The sequence below is a fragment of the Gasterosteus aculeatus genome, chromosome 8 (assembly GCF_964276395.1).
Source record: "Gasterosteus aculeatus chromosome 8, fGasAcu3.hap1.1, whole genome shotgun sequence".
Classification (NCBI taxonomy): Eukaryota; Metazoa; Chordata; class Actinopteri; order Perciformes; family Gasterosteidae; genus Gasterosteus; species Gasterosteus aculeatus.
In genome coordinates, this window is record NC_135695.1 from 12,932,504 (window position 1) to 12,949,144 (window position 16,641).

The 16,641-nt window shown below is 42.3% G+C and overlaps 1 protein-coding gene across 1 annotated transcript in view; it reads left to right on the plus strand.

Moving 5' to 3' along the window:
* The window catches only part of kdm4b (lysine (K)-specific demethylase 4B), a 36,151-nt gene extending 21,028 nt beyond the window's left edge, over positions 1 to 15,123 (plus strand). The window contains exons 9-22 of the mRNA XM_040183517.2: positions 292 to 488; positions 879 to 1,126; positions 1,591 to 1,820; positions 2,238 to 2,355; positions 3,203 to 3,363; positions 3,633 to 3,828; positions 5,529 to 5,605; positions 5,957 to 6,012; positions 6,634 to 6,742; positions 9,932 to 10,120; positions 10,381 to 10,557; positions 10,853 to 10,972; positions 12,084 to 12,176; positions 13,141 to 15,123. Coding sequence (XP_040039451.2) covers positions 292 to 488; positions 879 to 1,126; positions 1,591 to 1,820; positions 2,238 to 2,355; positions 3,203 to 3,363; positions 3,633 to 3,828; positions 5,529 to 5,605; positions 5,957 to 6,012; positions 6,634 to 6,742; positions 9,932 to 10,120; positions 10,381 to 10,557; positions 10,853 to 10,972; positions 12,084 to 12,176; positions 13,141 to 13,584 — 2,415 coding nt within the window. The 3' untranslated portion in view covers positions 13,585 to 15,123. The remainder of the gene's footprint in view (positions 1 to 291; positions 489 to 878; positions 1,127 to 1,590; positions 1,821 to 2,237; positions 2,356 to 3,202; positions 3,364 to 3,632; positions 3,829 to 5,528; positions 5,606 to 5,956; positions 6,013 to 6,633; positions 6,743 to 9,931; positions 10,121 to 10,380; positions 10,558 to 10,852; positions 10,973 to 12,083; positions 12,177 to 13,140) is intronic.
* The last annotated feature ends 1,518 nt before the right edge of the window (positions 15,124 to 16,641 follow it).

Sequence of the window (16,641 nt, forward strand, 5' to 3'; positions counted from 1 at the left end):
AGATCTAATGATGTCTTGTGAAATACAACAAATTATTCATGTAAATACGTATTTCAGTACAAGGCCAACCTCAGTCAGGTGGATTTCCTGCAGTGACATGATGATATTTACCACCCACTTCTTCTTTCTTTAGACATTCTTCGTTTCAGTAACGTTGTCATATGCAGCGCCTCCTCCATCTGTAGACCAAAAAACAGTATTCCTTGTAGACGAGTAGGCTTGTTTCCTTGTAGTTATTCTCCTAATTTTAACGCATGCCTGTCTCTTAATTCTCTGCTTGTTTTCCTGTAGTGTACCTGTCGCAAAGACATGGTGAAGATTTCCATGGACGTGTTTGTGCGCTGCCTGCAGCCGGATCGCTACGAGCTGTGGAAGCAGGGCAAAGACGGCACCGTGTTGGACCACCTTAAGGCCACTGGGCTCAGCTGCCCCGAACTAGAGCGCTGGCGGGAGCATCGTGTGAGCCACAGAGCCAATGTCCTGAGACGGTGAGCGGTCAAACTACATCAATTGTCTTCAAGTGAAATGTTGGCAAAAAAATGTTTTTTGTTGCTTTGTATCATTCGAATGTGGCTAATGTATGCAAATGAACAACTTGCTGCCAACACAGAGCTCCCTGCTCAGTTGCCATCAACTGTTGTCGTCTAGTAGACTTTTGCCGGCACAAAAAAAAAAGGCTGGCATACAATCTGTTGTTTGAACAACAGCAATTAAAACGAAATGGCAAATACACCGGGAGCATTGGGCGCTAGTAACATGGAGGGAAGTTAATCATTGTTCATTCAGTTTGCCTCTAAAAGGTTTTGATCTACATGTTGTATATTCATACATACATGTATTTTCATGTCAATTAATTGAACACTCGTGCCACACCCCAGGGCCCTGCAGAAGGTGAAGCAAGTCCGTCGGCTAAAGCTGGAGGAGGTGAAGGTGCTGGCGCAGGAAGGCATTGAGTTAAATGCCGCCGAGTACCAACTTCAGGTGGAGCAGCGTGAGGCCCAACGGAGGCAAGCGAGAGAGGAGCGCCTAGCCAAGGAGGCCATAATGACCCTGGAGGCCATGGAGCGAGAGGAGCAGGAGGCTGCCGAGGCTGCTGCCCGAGTCGCAGAAGCTCCAGCCGCAGAGGGTGAGGACGATAAAAGCAGTTGGAGATTGTTTGTTTGTTTATGTGCACACTCGAAAAATTCCACTAGATTAATGAGGACACTGTGTCTGCACAATGGAATATGGATAACAAACTATTAAAATGGATTGTTCCAAAGGTGTAAAAGAGGTTAAAATATAACACACATATATGGTTTAAATAGTGTATTACCTTTTCATTTTAATGTGCCCTAATCGTGTCGTTCCAACCGTGTTGATAAGCTGTTTCTAATAAAGAATAAAATTCAGCTGTAAGCTGCAATGTAACCACTTTAATTTCAGCCTAATTTGCGGCCTCCCCAGCGTTTAAATGGAGGCTCTTGAGTGCCATAAATAATCCATTTCTGTTCATCTCACACTAAGTAGACTCAACACGTTTTCCGGTTGGCACAACAGTCCTTACTATCCGTCTAAAGTTCTTGTTTTTTTCTAATTATCTTTGCAAAGAAGCCGAAGTCAAACCACAGAACCCGTCGGAGAACATACAGAAAAAGAGGCAAAAGAAGTCCAAGAAATTGTCAAATATCTACAACACCATGACTGCGTTTGAGGAAGTCTTTGACCAGTTTGCTACAACCAGCACCAAGACGGTCGGTCAACCAGCGGAGGAGAACCTTCTTACTCCGAGACAGAGTGATCTCCCACTAGACAACAAGCGAGATGTGATTGCCGCTCAGGTAAGATTGTTCAGCTTTAAGTTTATTATATTTGTCTCTGATCTGTAGCAAGTTATTAGTTCTTGGCGGATCTTGATTATCTCAAGCCGCAAAAGTTGCCATTTTACTGCACAGCTTTCTAGCTGGCTGATCGAAGAATAGAGTTCGACGGCTACATTTTCATTAGTTCTCTGCTGCAGTTTCAGGTAAAGTAGTTAAATTGATAGCACTGCAAAAATCAACAAGTCCATTAAACAAAAAGTTCCTAATTATTTACATGATATAAGAAATTTGTATCAAAAAAGCTATACTAAAAAGGCATTTATATAAAGTACTTGCCCACAGCAGAACATCTTGTTCTGTTTATTTTAAGGTTAAAATCCCAGTCAAGAAATATAAGTTGAGTCAGTATGAAACCATCTTTATTTCTTTTATCAGGCCTTCTCCAAGGTAAAAATGCCAACCGAGGTCAAAAAGAGTCGGCGTCACCCCCTCAGCAAGCCCCCCATGCGCTCCCCTCTGTCCATCCTCAAGCAAGACCCGACCAGTGACAAAGGTTTGTGTCTGCAAATTGTGTAATCCTTGAGTGCATTTTATTCTAAATATATTTATATATTTTATTTCGTGTCATTTGTATGTAACGTTTTTGTGTTTGCCGGTCGCTGTGAACCGATCAATGTACTCGAGTACCAGATTCCCTTCAGGAAATCTAAACCCGAATCTACCAAAAACATGACCATGTTAATCTATCTATCCATCGTCAGTCCTCTCTCCTCTTAATTATTTGTCCGACTTGGTGTTCTTAAAAATAAGAAGATGGGATTTGTTTTTAGTTTCAATCTGGAGAAAGAAAAACAATCGGGCAGACAATGTTTCCGATTGCCCCCTTTCTGCCTTTGTCCTTTCATTATGCACAATTACCTGCTTTCAAAGTAACTTTAGGTGACCAGCAGGGGACTTGACTTGGGGCACATACACTTAAGAGGGGTTGATGGGGAGAAAGAGGACTGGCGGGGGGAGAAAATAAAGTCAAACATCGAGCTTATGAAAAGTTCCTTCTGTCCAAGTTTAACAAACTGTCCGGATCAGTAGCTTCAGGGGGCTTCACTGCAAAATTGATTCCAGACCTACAACCGCGAGTTGGTGATGCTTGTGCTATTTGTTTATCAGCCAATTATATCAGGAGTGGCGGTGTTATTGTCTGGAACCGAATGTGTTATTTGTGTCTCTTTTCTAAAAACAGCCTGGTGCAAAAATGCTTCACCTGGATTTGAGACCTAAATAAAAATAATTGCAGATAACAAATCTACCAACATCTCTTCAGCGTGCACCACTTGATATTTTGAATGCCTTTTTTTTTTTGTAGCAGCAAATGACGTGCGTATTTGACTTCTTGCTCACAGAGCTGTCCTCCCCCATGCCCCTGGACAGTGACATGAAAAAACAGGAGCACCTGTGGCAGAATCACTCGCCCAACTTCCTGGCGGAGAAGGCCTTTAATGCGGCAGTGGCAGCACTCCAGCCCCACTGCGCTGTCTGTTTACTCTTCTGTCCCTACACAAAGGTACACGCTGCAACAGAAGCACATGTGTGTTCGTGAAGGAGTAAATGTAGTGACGTTAAAAGCAGTAGGTGTTCAGTTGAGCAGGTGAGTGAGGTTGGTGAAGTATAGATTATTTGAAAAACTTTTAACTGTCTAGTCAATGCTCAGAAGTACAAATTACAACAACAGCTCAGTCCTGTCTCCATTCATCACCATCGCGAAGGCTGGCCAATAAACAACGTGGATACAATCCACTAATGTAATTACCTTCTTTCCTCTGGCCTTTGCAGCCTCACAAGGACATTTTTGTCGCAAATGAAACCAAGCGCGGCTCCCTTCCCCGCCTGACTCGTCCCCTGGTCCCAGAGATGTGCTTCAGCGTTGGTGCAGGCAACACTGAGCCTCCACCCACCAACTATCACATTGGAGAAGATGGAACCAGTCCGCTCCTCTGCTGTCCGTCCTGCCACATGCAGGTTCATGCCAGTGAGTATAAAACCTTGAATTGTTCAGATTGCTTTGCAGTGGAGGCATCACTCAGCGGCTTCCCCCAGCGCCGATGAACTAAACCCACGCAAAAGTGCCAAAATCCGCAGTTCCCTTCACGGCCTCTTAAGGCTGCCTCCAAAAGTAAAACAATCCCCATAGATCGCAATGGTTGAACTTTTAACCGCCCGGTGTTGTTCTCTATAGTAATAAACCTTTTAATTGTACCTTTATGACAACTATACAGCGGGTGAAATCTTTCACCGTGATTGTATTTAGGCATCAATGAGAGCATGGCCTTTGTGGGCGACAGGTGGATGTTGTGCCATGTCGCGACGGCTGAACAAATGAAGTCTTTCCCTTGCATATCAGCGTACAGTCACATTTTTGCTGTTTTAAAAAAGGTGTATTATATAAGCAAATGAACTTTCAAGATAATAATAATAATTTTCACCATAGTGTTATTTGCTTCCTCCCTGTTGTTGTGGAATGGTTACCATGAGTTTGTTCACTGTGGAGACTCTTAGCTGAGGGCACAGCATCTGATTTGTAACAATCTGTGGGCTTCAAGCCTTTATACAGACAGACAAGCTTTCCAGAAGGACTCTACTGGGCATTTTCTCTACTCTTTGTACTTCATTATATCCCTGAGGCCCTGATAATAGTGTTGGAATAATAGAAGGCACTGAAGATGAGACTCCACGACCGCAGTACAACAATACGTCTGCTTAATCCCCCTGTCGCCACACTTGGTGAGGCCCCCTAGTTTACCTCTGCTTGACTCTGGTTGAACTAGCCGAGAGGCTGCTCAAGCAATGCAAAGGCCTCTCTGAAGGCAACACACACCAGAAGCTTCCCAGCTCCTGTTTGCTCGGCTTTCCACACTTATCATTTTTCACAAAGAAAAAGTCAACCATTCAGGGAATATGGTGTCTGTCACAGCAAAGCGGGAAAGGACAGGCAGCGCGCTAACTTTGTGTACGAGCTACAGGACCATTGGGGCTTAGTTCTACTTGCTAAATGTGGGTCGTTTATTAATATGTGTGTGTATATGGATTGGCGTATTGGTGGAATATGTCAGCGATTGGCAGAGAACATCGCCGTTTGGCTTTTATGGGTTCATTTGATTTAAATTGTCTGCCTCCAACAATGCTGCTCAGGCACTGCTTTGTGAAATGAGGGTTTGGTTCAACCAAACTGGAGTTGGTGGTGGGTGGATCACAGCTGAACCTTTTGACGTGTCAGGCAGCACATGCAATCAGATGAATGACATTATGGACATGAGCTCGGTCAGTGACAGACACACACGAAACAAATCTCCTGGGTTCTTATTCTCCCTGAAGCTGAAGGGCACCTTCAAAAGGCCCGTTCATTAGTGATCCAGAGATGAGCCGGACTCAGCTGGGGAAGCAGCGCTGCTATTGATGAGAGGATACGGAGCAGAAAGAACTCAACGGCTCCGCTCCCATTTCTTTGCTGCTCGTTGTGGGAGTGAACACTCAGACCGGTCAAGGTGCATTCAAAGATTTAGAAGCTTAATTCGGAGAACGGGTTGTGACGGCTTTAAAATTGTTAAACAAAATTGTTTTAAAGGGTCTTGCGTCATTTGCATAGCAATTCATCCAGTAAGTGTTCGGGAAACACTGAATGCAAAATGTTAAAGTAAAGCGATGTTAAGCAATTTGCCTTATGTTTTGTAGGCTGTTACGGTGTGAAGCCAGACTCCGTCTGTGATTCCTGGATGTGCTCCAGGTGTGCAGCAGGAGCCTGGACAGTGGTGAGTAGCAGCACTACCTTGTGACAAACAGCGGTCGTAGTTCCAGCACACGTCGTCAAAACCCCAGAACTACACGTATTAAGCTGAAAATATTCTGTTGCCGGATCTCGTTGTGTGACATGCATTCATTGGCATGCCTTGCTCCAATTGGAAGCATTGCGCTGCAGGAGACCCCTCATATGTTAGTCCATTCTTCAACTAAATGGATGTGATTTGGGCTTTTTTTTTTAAATTAGGTCTGAAGAAATAAATGAAGATATTTTCAGTTGCTGTTGTTAAGACTGTAGAGGATCCGTGTCACTCTCTCTTACACTTCCACCACACAATCATAATTTACTTCCTGTTTTGCAGGAGTGTTGCCTCTGCAACTTGCGGGGAGGAGCTTTGAAGACTACCACGGACAACCGGTCAGTAGCGCATCCTTGGGTTTATCACAGATAACAAAACATTGGACATTATTAAACGTAATTGTGGCGTTGTGGAGACCGTAGCGCTGCATGGAGTAGAGAGGGCTGCTCATGTCGAAGTGTCCCTGAGCAAGACACCCAACCCCTAACTGCTCCCTGGGAAGAATGTAAAACCATGGGATAAACATTATTTAAAAACTGTAGTTAGTATTGATGACTGAGTCTGTGTGTGTGTGAGCAAGACTTAAACATAAAATAAAATTGCGATTAGCATTAAAGTGTTACATTTTATAATTTAAATACAAACAAGCTCCTGTTTCAGTAATATACAACGATGCCGGTTGTGTGCTTTTTAGGCAAAGTTATTCTTAAAGTCCCACTAGAAATAGCAGCTTAGTCAATGGTCAATTGATGAGTCGTGAAATGTGGTGATATTTTATGCAATAGATGTGCAGTGATCACGCAGTCCCTGCATGGTCTAGACTACCATGTTAAGGTTTTTTTTGTGGTTTTCTTCCAATATGTAAAATAGTATGGAGACTTTTTGCTGGTCTCACTAGTTTGTTCTTGCTATCTTTTTGATCAATATGAAGGGGTATACGTTTCTTTCTCTTTAACCAGATGGGTGCATGTCATCTGTGCCATCGCTGTAGCTGAAGCTCGCTTCGTCAATGCCATTGAGAGGGAGCCCGTGGATGTCAGTGCCGTTCCAGAGACGCGCAAGAATCTGGTAAATACGACAAAGCGAAACTCATTTCATCTGATATTTTAATCGGCTCTCAGACAAAGTCAAAATCATCATCTTCTGCCTTTTGACAAAAAGTTACTAACCCATTCACTGGAGCTTTTATTGTCTCTGTAATGAGGAATCCTCTCCTCCTACCGATTCCTTTTTCTCCCTCCTACGGCCTTTTCACACATTTGAGCAAACCCCTCTTTCCTGCTGACGGCTTGTGCAGCCGTCTCTCTCTCTCTCTCTCTCCGTAGCCCTCTCTGCTGCTCTGATAGATCCTTTCTGGAGAGCTGAGGAGGACATCGGGCTCACATGTGCTGAGGGGAATGGCTGAATAATCAGCTGTCATTTCTCGCTGCGCAAAATGAACTGCCTTGATCCCGTGGGTAGGAGGCAACTTTCCCAAATCTCTGCTCTTTCTCAAGTCTCGTGATCCCACCTCACAGGCAATGGCAGTGTTTCTGGGGCTTTATAACCGATCCACACATAGTGATGCCTCGCCCCTCTTTGTGTAATCTATCAAGGCGAGTCATTTGCGTCTGAGCGCTGTCGAAGCGGATTTCCATCTCCTTTTAAAAGGACATAAGAAGAAGCTCTTCGCTCTAATGATTCGGATGACTGGGCTGATCAAATGTGAACGTGCACACTCGGAAACCAGTTAATATTGCAGTGTGGTTAGCAATCTATTTTCCCTCCCTCTTTAAACATTTGGGTTTCAGTGACCAAGCTGAATTTCTCAGCCACAGTTGCTCCGTGATATCTCCAAAATGTACCTTCCCCCAAAGGAAGTGTTGCATTTTGTACTCGGAGGCACTGGACACTTGCTGTTTTTGTAAGAAAATAGCCTCAAGCTTTGAAAAGCGAGCTACTAAAATAAATCATCATGCAATTTATAGAATTGTATAAAATGGGGGCTTTTGAGGTTGTGTTGACTTAGTGGTTTTTCAATTCTAAATGAAATGTATCATGAACAAATAAATGGACGTACAACTAATGCTACGTGCTGCTTGATTTTATTCTGGTGCTACATGCCAGCACCTGCCTGTGATCTCAGCAGTGGGAAAAATATTCAAGCTTATTAAAACTATAAACCACATCGGCCTTTAAAATGTCACACAACACAGGTCACAAGAGATATTGTTTCCTACATCAGTTCTAAACTTGAAGTATCGTCCTCTCATGTCCAGGACTTGTTAGTGCTCAAAGGCAGATGTACGTCACAACCGTTCATCGCCAGTGTTTGTGTAATTACTTCCATGCCAGAGGGGGGGAGTCAAAAGATCCGCATTGCAGGTGTACCAAAGAATTTTTATTTTTTATTGACCGGCAATGCGCTGCAATACAGCAGCTCGCAGTGCAATTTGTCAGAAAATGGGGGGTGAAAAAGGGTGAACAATTAGGGATACATAGATTCAGATAATGACTTCAATAAAACAGAACGGTACCAGTCTCTTAAGATGACCAAGCTCCCAAAAGCTGTTTGATTATAGGTTTGTGTGTAATATACATGGAAAAAGCTCCAAGCCTGGTGTGTTGAGGACAACTCCCATTCTTTACATCCTGTTGTTCTCTCGTCCAGACTTTTCATCTCTCCGAGCCTTGTTCTCTTCTTTCTAACTGAGCCGAAGAAAGGATGGGGGATGGTGAAGCATAGGGCAAAGACAATGGAGCCATGCTGTGTTGAAGGGTTCAAAGTGAATTTAAAATTTAAAGACGAATGTTGTGTGGCTGCATGTGCCGGATGACACGTGTCAAAGTGTCTCGGCGGAGAGGGGACTGGTTTTCACGGCCAAAGATTTGGTTGACTGGTTATTTCACACTCGGGATGTGTGGATGGAATGAAGGGATTCGACGAGGAAATGTTCCAGGAGGGGATATGAAATTCCTTGTTTGATTGTGCAAGAGTAGGAGTCGAACTGGTGATGCAAGACGTCAGAAAAGGATGCAAAGGAAAAAAAGAAAGATGGACTTTTTTTGGGGGCTTGTTATAGTGGCGATTCAGCTGTTCTTCGAGAAAGATGACTGGACTAGCATGTTCTGTGCATTTATAAGTTAAAGCTCTTATGTGAGGCCAGTCACAATACTTTGAATCTTGCCTTTGGCGCCCTATTACACGTCACATCACCTTCACCTCAGAAGAGAACCTCCGTCTGTTTGCAGGTGTAAGTCCTTCTTTTATATAAAGATCAGTGAGAACCTGCGTGTGACTGCAGACCCAGACATCCGTCTGGTCGTGTCAGCTGTCACTGATCATTTCTATAATATTAGTATTGTAGAATGTAATTTTTAATTTTGAAACCGACCTGAGTCTGTAGATTTCTGACAGGATATCAGACTGTTTAAAAGTACTGAGCTGAAATAAAGCTGCAGCCAATATCCAAATAGTCCAAATGCATACTTTTGATCACCCTCTAACCATATTATTACTCAGATGGAGCTTTTTTAGATTTCTAAATCTTGGCTAATTTCTTTCTTCATTTTTTCTTTCGTCTGTGTCTTCTCCCGGTCAGACTAATGCCGAGCAAATATATTTAGAATGTAACGTGGGCCACGGTCCACCAATCATACATTTTGTAAGTCTCATAAATGATTAATTAATGGACTAAAGTTAATTGTTTTTTTGTTATTTACACTGTTTCCCGCGTTGAATAAGGCTCTTTTTTTGTATTGAAGATAAATCTACATCCAATTGTTTTAAAATACTCTGTCTACCTGTTGCCATGGTGAATCTTGGTATTGGAGCTTAACTTGTGGCCGCTTTTTCTATTCAACAAGCAGGAGCTTAAGTCAGAGTAAAAAAAAACAAAAAAAACAAATTGAATGAATAATCTCTGATCTTCTCTTCTGGAACCATAAACTTGGAGCTTCAAAAGGCATTTTCAACTCAGGGGTACCTCCATAGTTTGCTCAACCTGCTTTCTAAAACTGGGCCTGAACCAAAGTTCACTGACACACTAGACTGACACATGTGCTTTATAGGATGATCCATAATTGTGATAGACTGTGTTTTCCCAACTACCAGTACCACGACATGTTGTCCCTTTGGAACTAAACTGTCATGTTCACTGGCAATGAGGAAACTAGTAGTTTTGTTTCTTTTTAAAAAAAAGGAAAATCCTTGAAGGTTTATGAAAGACATTTGTGTCTTTATCAGTCTTTTTTTATTTTTCGTTTTTTGTATTGTAGAAGTGTGTGTTCTGCCACGGAAAGACTGCCAATCAGAACCGCGGCGCCTGCATCCAGTGCTCACACGACAACTGTGCCACGTCCTTCCACGTCACCTGCGCCCAACTCGCCGGAGTTGTCATGACACCGGCCGACTGGCCGTACGTGGTGTCCGTCACCTGTCAAAAGCATAAAAGGGGCTCCTCCAAGGTAAGTGCTTTAAAGAGAGACGTAGTCAACCGTTAAATGAAGTAATTTGTATTAGCAAGCTTGAATGCTTGTTCTCTAGGTTGTAGACGTTTTTTTTTAACTTCTCAGACCATTAGATGAGAAGTTAATCTTTTCGGTTTTCGTGGAGGTAAATAAAGATTTCAGAGGCAGAGGACTATGTGTACCGCTACTGGATGAGCGCACGCAGGTTTAACCCTTTCTCAACCTCAAATGATCTGTTTGGGTTTTACTCCCTCCAGCCGAGGACGACATCCAAAGGCCCGCAGAGTCCGAACCTCAGCCAGAGGGTGATCGGGCGCAACAGTGACGGCTGGTACTACCACTGCACCATCATCGGCATGGCAACGCAGACATACTACGAGGTCAACTTTGACGATGGCTCGTATTGTGACAACCTGCACCCAGAGAATATCTTGGTGAGTATTCTTACAGCTTGGAGACGTATCACTGTACAACGTGTACGTGTAACTTTTTTTAAAATATATATATATATATATATATTATATATAAATCTTTGCAATTTGTTTTACTTGGTAAATTGAATTTGTTGCCTCATGTCAACTTCTTCTAAGGTGCTTATTGCTGTTTTAAAAGTGTTTATTAAAATGACGCATGCCTGGGGAGTGAGGGGTTATGGGAGGGAGCGTCCCCACCATAAACTCCGTTCCATCTCAATCCCCTTTCAACTACATTGTGTTTCTCCTCCTTCAGAGTCATGACTGCTTGCGTACCGGCCCTCCTGAGGTGGGGGAGTTGATTGTGGTCAGCACAGCCGAGGGTCAGGTTGTCAATGCTTCCTTTGTCAGACAGCACACCCACAAGTTCTACCAGGTGAGGAAAAACACTATTGGATGTTAACGTTGCTCATTTACAGTCAAACCTGGCTGCAAAGTCACCATTTTACACAAAGAAAAATACATCAGAATTTAGATAAACAACACAACCCTTCTGCAGTGACTTTAAGTGATTGAACCTGTAAACTTTCATTAACATGGTGCTCGGCCTAATTCCTTTGCCAACCCCTGTTTTGATTCCCTGGTTCTGGAATATATATCAATGTGTGAAAAGGCTGCCTGCCTTTGTAGATTTTGATAAAGTACGTCAATTAAACTAGGAAGCGAGAGTAAGCATCACTGATCCATGCTGGGGGATTTATGGGGCAAATATGGAGAGTGCTTACAGAGTAGAACATGCAGAATTGAAAAAGATTATGTGTCAGGGAATGACATCTTGAAAGTTACCTGCATACATAGATGTAGCAGGAATGCATTAACTGATGGAAGCTTAAGAGAGGCTGTTAATCTTTTGCCTTGATGATCTTTTTGTTGATCTGTTAGTGCTTTAGTTATATAAATGCACACTAACAGAACAGAGATAGTGTTTTTGGAGGCTGTTTTATAACCCAAACCATTTGGTGAATTGCAGTCCCACTGAGTTAAAGGCTAGTGAAATGTAATATTGAACTCATGGTTTAAGGTAGGGATTGTTTGGCATTCAGGTAAGTTTAGAAGTCTCGTTTATTGACTGCCTCTTCAGAAAATAAGTGTGTTGCATCTTCGTCCACTCCCCTCCCATCTGCACTGTACTTGGAATCTTGACAAGAAGCGCTTTTTCAATGAATAACAACCAAATCTCCAGCTGGTCACTTTGTCAGGGCTGCAACCCTGACCGTGTCCTTGTATTTCTTTTTGTCTTTTTTAAAAGCTAGATACATTTTAGGCTTCTGGGCTTTGGTCAAAGACATTTTGGTGTTTCTTGATTAAACTATTTGTTGTGGATAAGACATCTGTGACTTTCCGGCTTATCATCTTTCAAATCCCTTCTAAAAACATTTTTATATCTTTATATCCAGGGTCATTTTAAATATTGTTTATGAAAAATGTTTATCCTCTGGTATTTTTGATATGATTGTGTAAGTTTCTAAAGACAAGTGTCTGTCCAGGTTGAGTTTCAGGATCAGAGCCAGTTGATACTAAAACACTCAGAGATCCATCAGCTGGAACAGGATCTGCCAAAGAGGGTCAGAGCAAGACTGGTGAGTGTATTGTTGAAATCATGCTTTTTACTGTGCTCACCCACCTACATGCTCCAGTTAAAGATGGATTTCTTGTTTAATGCAGAATTGTTTAAGGGGGAAATGCTAAGAAAGGGGAGTACAACCAGTATTTGTTAATAAAATTACACAAAAGTGGTTGCTGACATATTTCAAAACTTATTGTGGCGCAGGGGGTAGAGCGAGTGTGCTGGGAACCGCAAGGTTGGTGGTTTGTGTCCTGGCTGCCCCATGTCTCAAGTCGAAGTGTCCCTGAGCAAGACACCTAACCCCTAATTGCTCCCCGGGCAAAATGTAAGGGCCATGGGTTTAAAGTGTAATGTAAGTCGCTTTGGATAAAAGCGTCTGCTAAATGACCTGTATTGTATTGTATTGTATTGTATTATTTATTTAAGCACTAAAAGCTGTAACCGTTATCTAATAATAAAAATATCAGCATCATGTTTGTTTAAAAAATAATAGAACACGTATCAATTTGAGATCAACAAATGCCACCGGTCGTCTCCATCTAATTCTTTCCAGTTCAAATTTACGCATGATGGTTTGACGTTGTATAGACCGTTACATCAAGAACAATGCGGTCGCCAGCCGCACACATTCTTTAGTGGCTATTTTTCAGGATTTTAGATCTTGGAATGCTGCAGCACTCGTCACGTTAACGTCACACCGGCCAATCGTGTCATCCGGTTGAAAGAGACCGGTCAAGCTGAAAAACTATTGTGAGGGATTTATGGTGCTACAAGTCAATTTTTATGTTTTCTCAATCAGTAAGGCTTACTACTAAATTGCAGAAACTTCATCTTCTTTTTTTTTTTTCACAGAATAGAATTTGCACATTATTTTTCAATCCATAAATGCCCCATTCAAAGTAAATATGAAGTGAATTCTGACACATTTGGATGGAGGACACTAAGTCTGTACCCATTTTTCGTTTTTATTACTTCAGGCCATACCTGTGCCGCTGGAAGAGGTCTCATCAGCGGATGAAGCCCAAGCAGCAAAACGCCGGCGCCTGCCCTCAGACTCCTCCCCAGTGGCTGGACCCTCCATGGGGATGTCAAATCAACCCGCCTGCTCCCTCGCCGCAGCGCCAGTAGGAGTGCTCGCAGCAGAGGATCACAGTATTCACACACTGCCGAACTCACAACCTCCGGCCCGGCCCAGCATTACCTCGCGTGACGTCGTCGGCCCACCCGATGGTATTCAGATGGACGCCGAGACGCCAATGGACATGAGCGTCGCCCTCACCGATGCTCTAACCGAGTCATCCCTGGCCTCGGACCCCACGCCGGCACCACAGTCGACGCCTTTTTCAGTCGACGTCTCCTACATGGAGAGCATCTTCCATTCACATTTCGCTCAGGACAGCAGTCAAGGACCCCCGTATTAACAAGTGACTCCACTATATTGCTGCTCTGCTAGTGGAGGCAGACCCGTTAGGAAGTAGGGCGGATTCTACCGAGGGCTGTATTAACGGACAAAACCTTTTCTCCACTGACTCAAGAGTACAAGACGGTAGCGAAAAAGGCACACGAGCACTCTTTAATGCATGTTTGTTTTCTATTTTTGAGTTAATGTATTTGCATTGGTGCTTTAGGTTGCTCTGAAGCAGCAGCTAAATAATTTCTGTTTTTTCATTTGAATATTATTATTAATTTCTTTGGCCTTCTAGGGTTTTTCCCCTTTTGGTCCGCTGCTGTGCTTTTCTGCTCCATCATAATATGAATACGTCTCTGGGTGGTATCAACTCCATACCTCGTTGCATTAACTCAATAACAGCACACTCCCATTTTCTTTTGTACAGGACTATAATAGCCTCTCTGCACCGAGGCTCCGTGTGGACTGAGCCTTTTTCTTTCTTCTTTAAATAAAATAACCAGCAACAAAATATATATATTTTTCAATGCAGCTTTGAAAGTCTTTGGTGGAACTAAACTTTCACATGGTCTGATGGTCTGCAGGATATTCGCAGTACGGTATTTTATTGTTAGAGGTAAATGGGGAATTGAGGTAAAACATGTATTGTAGGAGGAACTCAGTATTTAAATGTCTTAGTCGAATATTGAATTATTTGTAATAGAAAAACAGTTTGAATGTTGAATGCAAACCCGAGTGTCTGTAGGATGCATAGAAACGTTGTGAAGATGTGTCATGGTAATTAACTAATGCAATCTTATGTATTGACATTAAAACTCATTTGGCAGCTCCACTTTTCACCCAAAACTCTCAGGGTTCCTACATTAGGAAAATGAATTTCATCATTTCGTCCAACTCTTCACACATTTACAGAAGTTCACAACAGCCTAGAGAATGTTGCACGGTCTTAATTGGAATAGGAATATTCAATACATTGCTACTGTTAACAGTGTCCACTATGAATGACATCTTTCTCCTTTTAGCACACCAATTACCCAAAACTATAACATCAATTACGGAAGTACGGGAAATGTTTCATAGTTGGAAGAAAGCAAATGTGTATTGTTTGTAGGAACCCTAAAATCTGGAAACATGTTGCCTCTTGGTTTAAATTGTATGTACAAGTCAATATTGTGTGTGTATATATATATGGTTTTGTATTTCTGTGTCCTTTCTATGTTCTTTTTCTGAATATAATCCACAAACGTGCGCAATCTAAAATATGAATTGACATTTTAAAAGGCATATTACTCGGTTCGTACTGTCAAATACATATTTCTCCCCAGGTATGATCAATCTGTGCTTCAGAGGTGCTACTACTGATGAGTTTCCCAACACTGTCACCTTGTACATATCGTAGGCCTTGTGTTGTGAATCAAATGTGTAAATGACATGCATATACCTTTCTTTTTTCTGTCACCTCAAATGAAATGTTGGGCCTCAGGTATGGTCCTGTGTCCAAATAATTAAGATATTTTATTTCAAACGGATTAAAGTTGGTTGCTAGTTTCAAGTGCTTCAGTGTTTTGTGTTTGAATAGCTCAGACTTTTCAATAGCAGTTTCTGGGGTTTTCAATACAGAAAGTTCTTAAATGCCAATTTCTCTTTTTAGAAGATTTTTGGGTGGCGTTACTAGTGATGTTCTGCACTTTTGCATTCATATGTTATGCCACAACCACACACATTTTCCCCTAAAGCGTGGGGAAATATATATTTTTAATCATTTAATAAGGATTAACGCACACACGGTTGATGTGGGTCTGTGGCACATAGTGTCTTTTTCAGACATTATCCTGCGCCTCAAACTGAAGAGATTTTCGATAATTGGCAGTGCGACCAGCAGCACTGTGGTTTATTAGCCGCAGTGTCTCATTGGCAGGAATTCTTTTATCACACAGCAGGGAAAAATGTTTCTGTGCTTGGCTGCTGGGCTTGTCACACCACTTATTTGAAATGGTATAATTAGCAGCAACAAAACCCCGGCTGAATCTCCCTCAAAATAAATTATAAACGTACTATTTTAGAAACTTTTTACGTGTTCTGTGTAGGAACGTTTCTATTTGTATTACAAACCCAGAGAAATGCTTTAAATCCATAATATACATTCAATTAGGTATTTGTCAATTGGGGAGAGCAGAAGCAATGTAAAGTACAACACTGACCTATTCATCTAAATTGATATGGTAAACTCATCTATACATGCATTCAGCTCTTTAGCTGCTAAGTGCTGTTTGGAACTGAGCGGGAAGCGCACACTGAGTTGTAAGGGCTCAAAAAATCGCTGCCAGCTTCATGAAGAAAAGATAATGTTGAGAGAAGCTCAACGGCTCAGTGGAGCTGCTGATTTGAGAATTTATTCAATGATGGTTTGTCACCATCCACAACACTTTTCACTTTATTGGAACTAATTTGGGTTGTATTTGCTTGCCGGGTTGTTTCCCAAAGCGTTTTACTAGCAATGCAAGTGTGTTGATTCACAAATAGTTCCAGATCACAAATTTAATTGCGATACCAATTTGTTCTCGGGAGTTAATTTAAGAAAAAATGATTCAATCTTGCAAAATGTTTATCATTCAAATGTGTTTTCTCTGGAGGGGACACTCCTGCTTCAGGATTCTGACAAACTATTCCTAAAACACGTCCCGTTGTTTACGGATTGCTGAACAATCGTGCTGTTCCATTGTAAAAGAAACCCACGTCACAGGACACAAACACTCTCTGAGAGATGCTTTAACGGTATCAGTTTGCTTCCTCGTTGTCGGCATACTATCAGGATCTACTGTGACTCTTCAGCCTTAAGAGCCTCTGAATTTGGAAGACGCCCAAACAAAAAAGGACAGAAGAGGAAGGGAGGAAGGGAGGGAGAGAGAAGGTCACTGCAAGAACAAGACATTGTTAATGCCAGCTCCCTCCCTCTCTCTCTCGCTCTCTGTGACACACACACACACACTCTCTGCATTGCTCTAGCTGGATCAGGGTGGACATTATCATTCTGAAGTGCCCACTGTGCCTTTACAGAGGAACTGGGGAT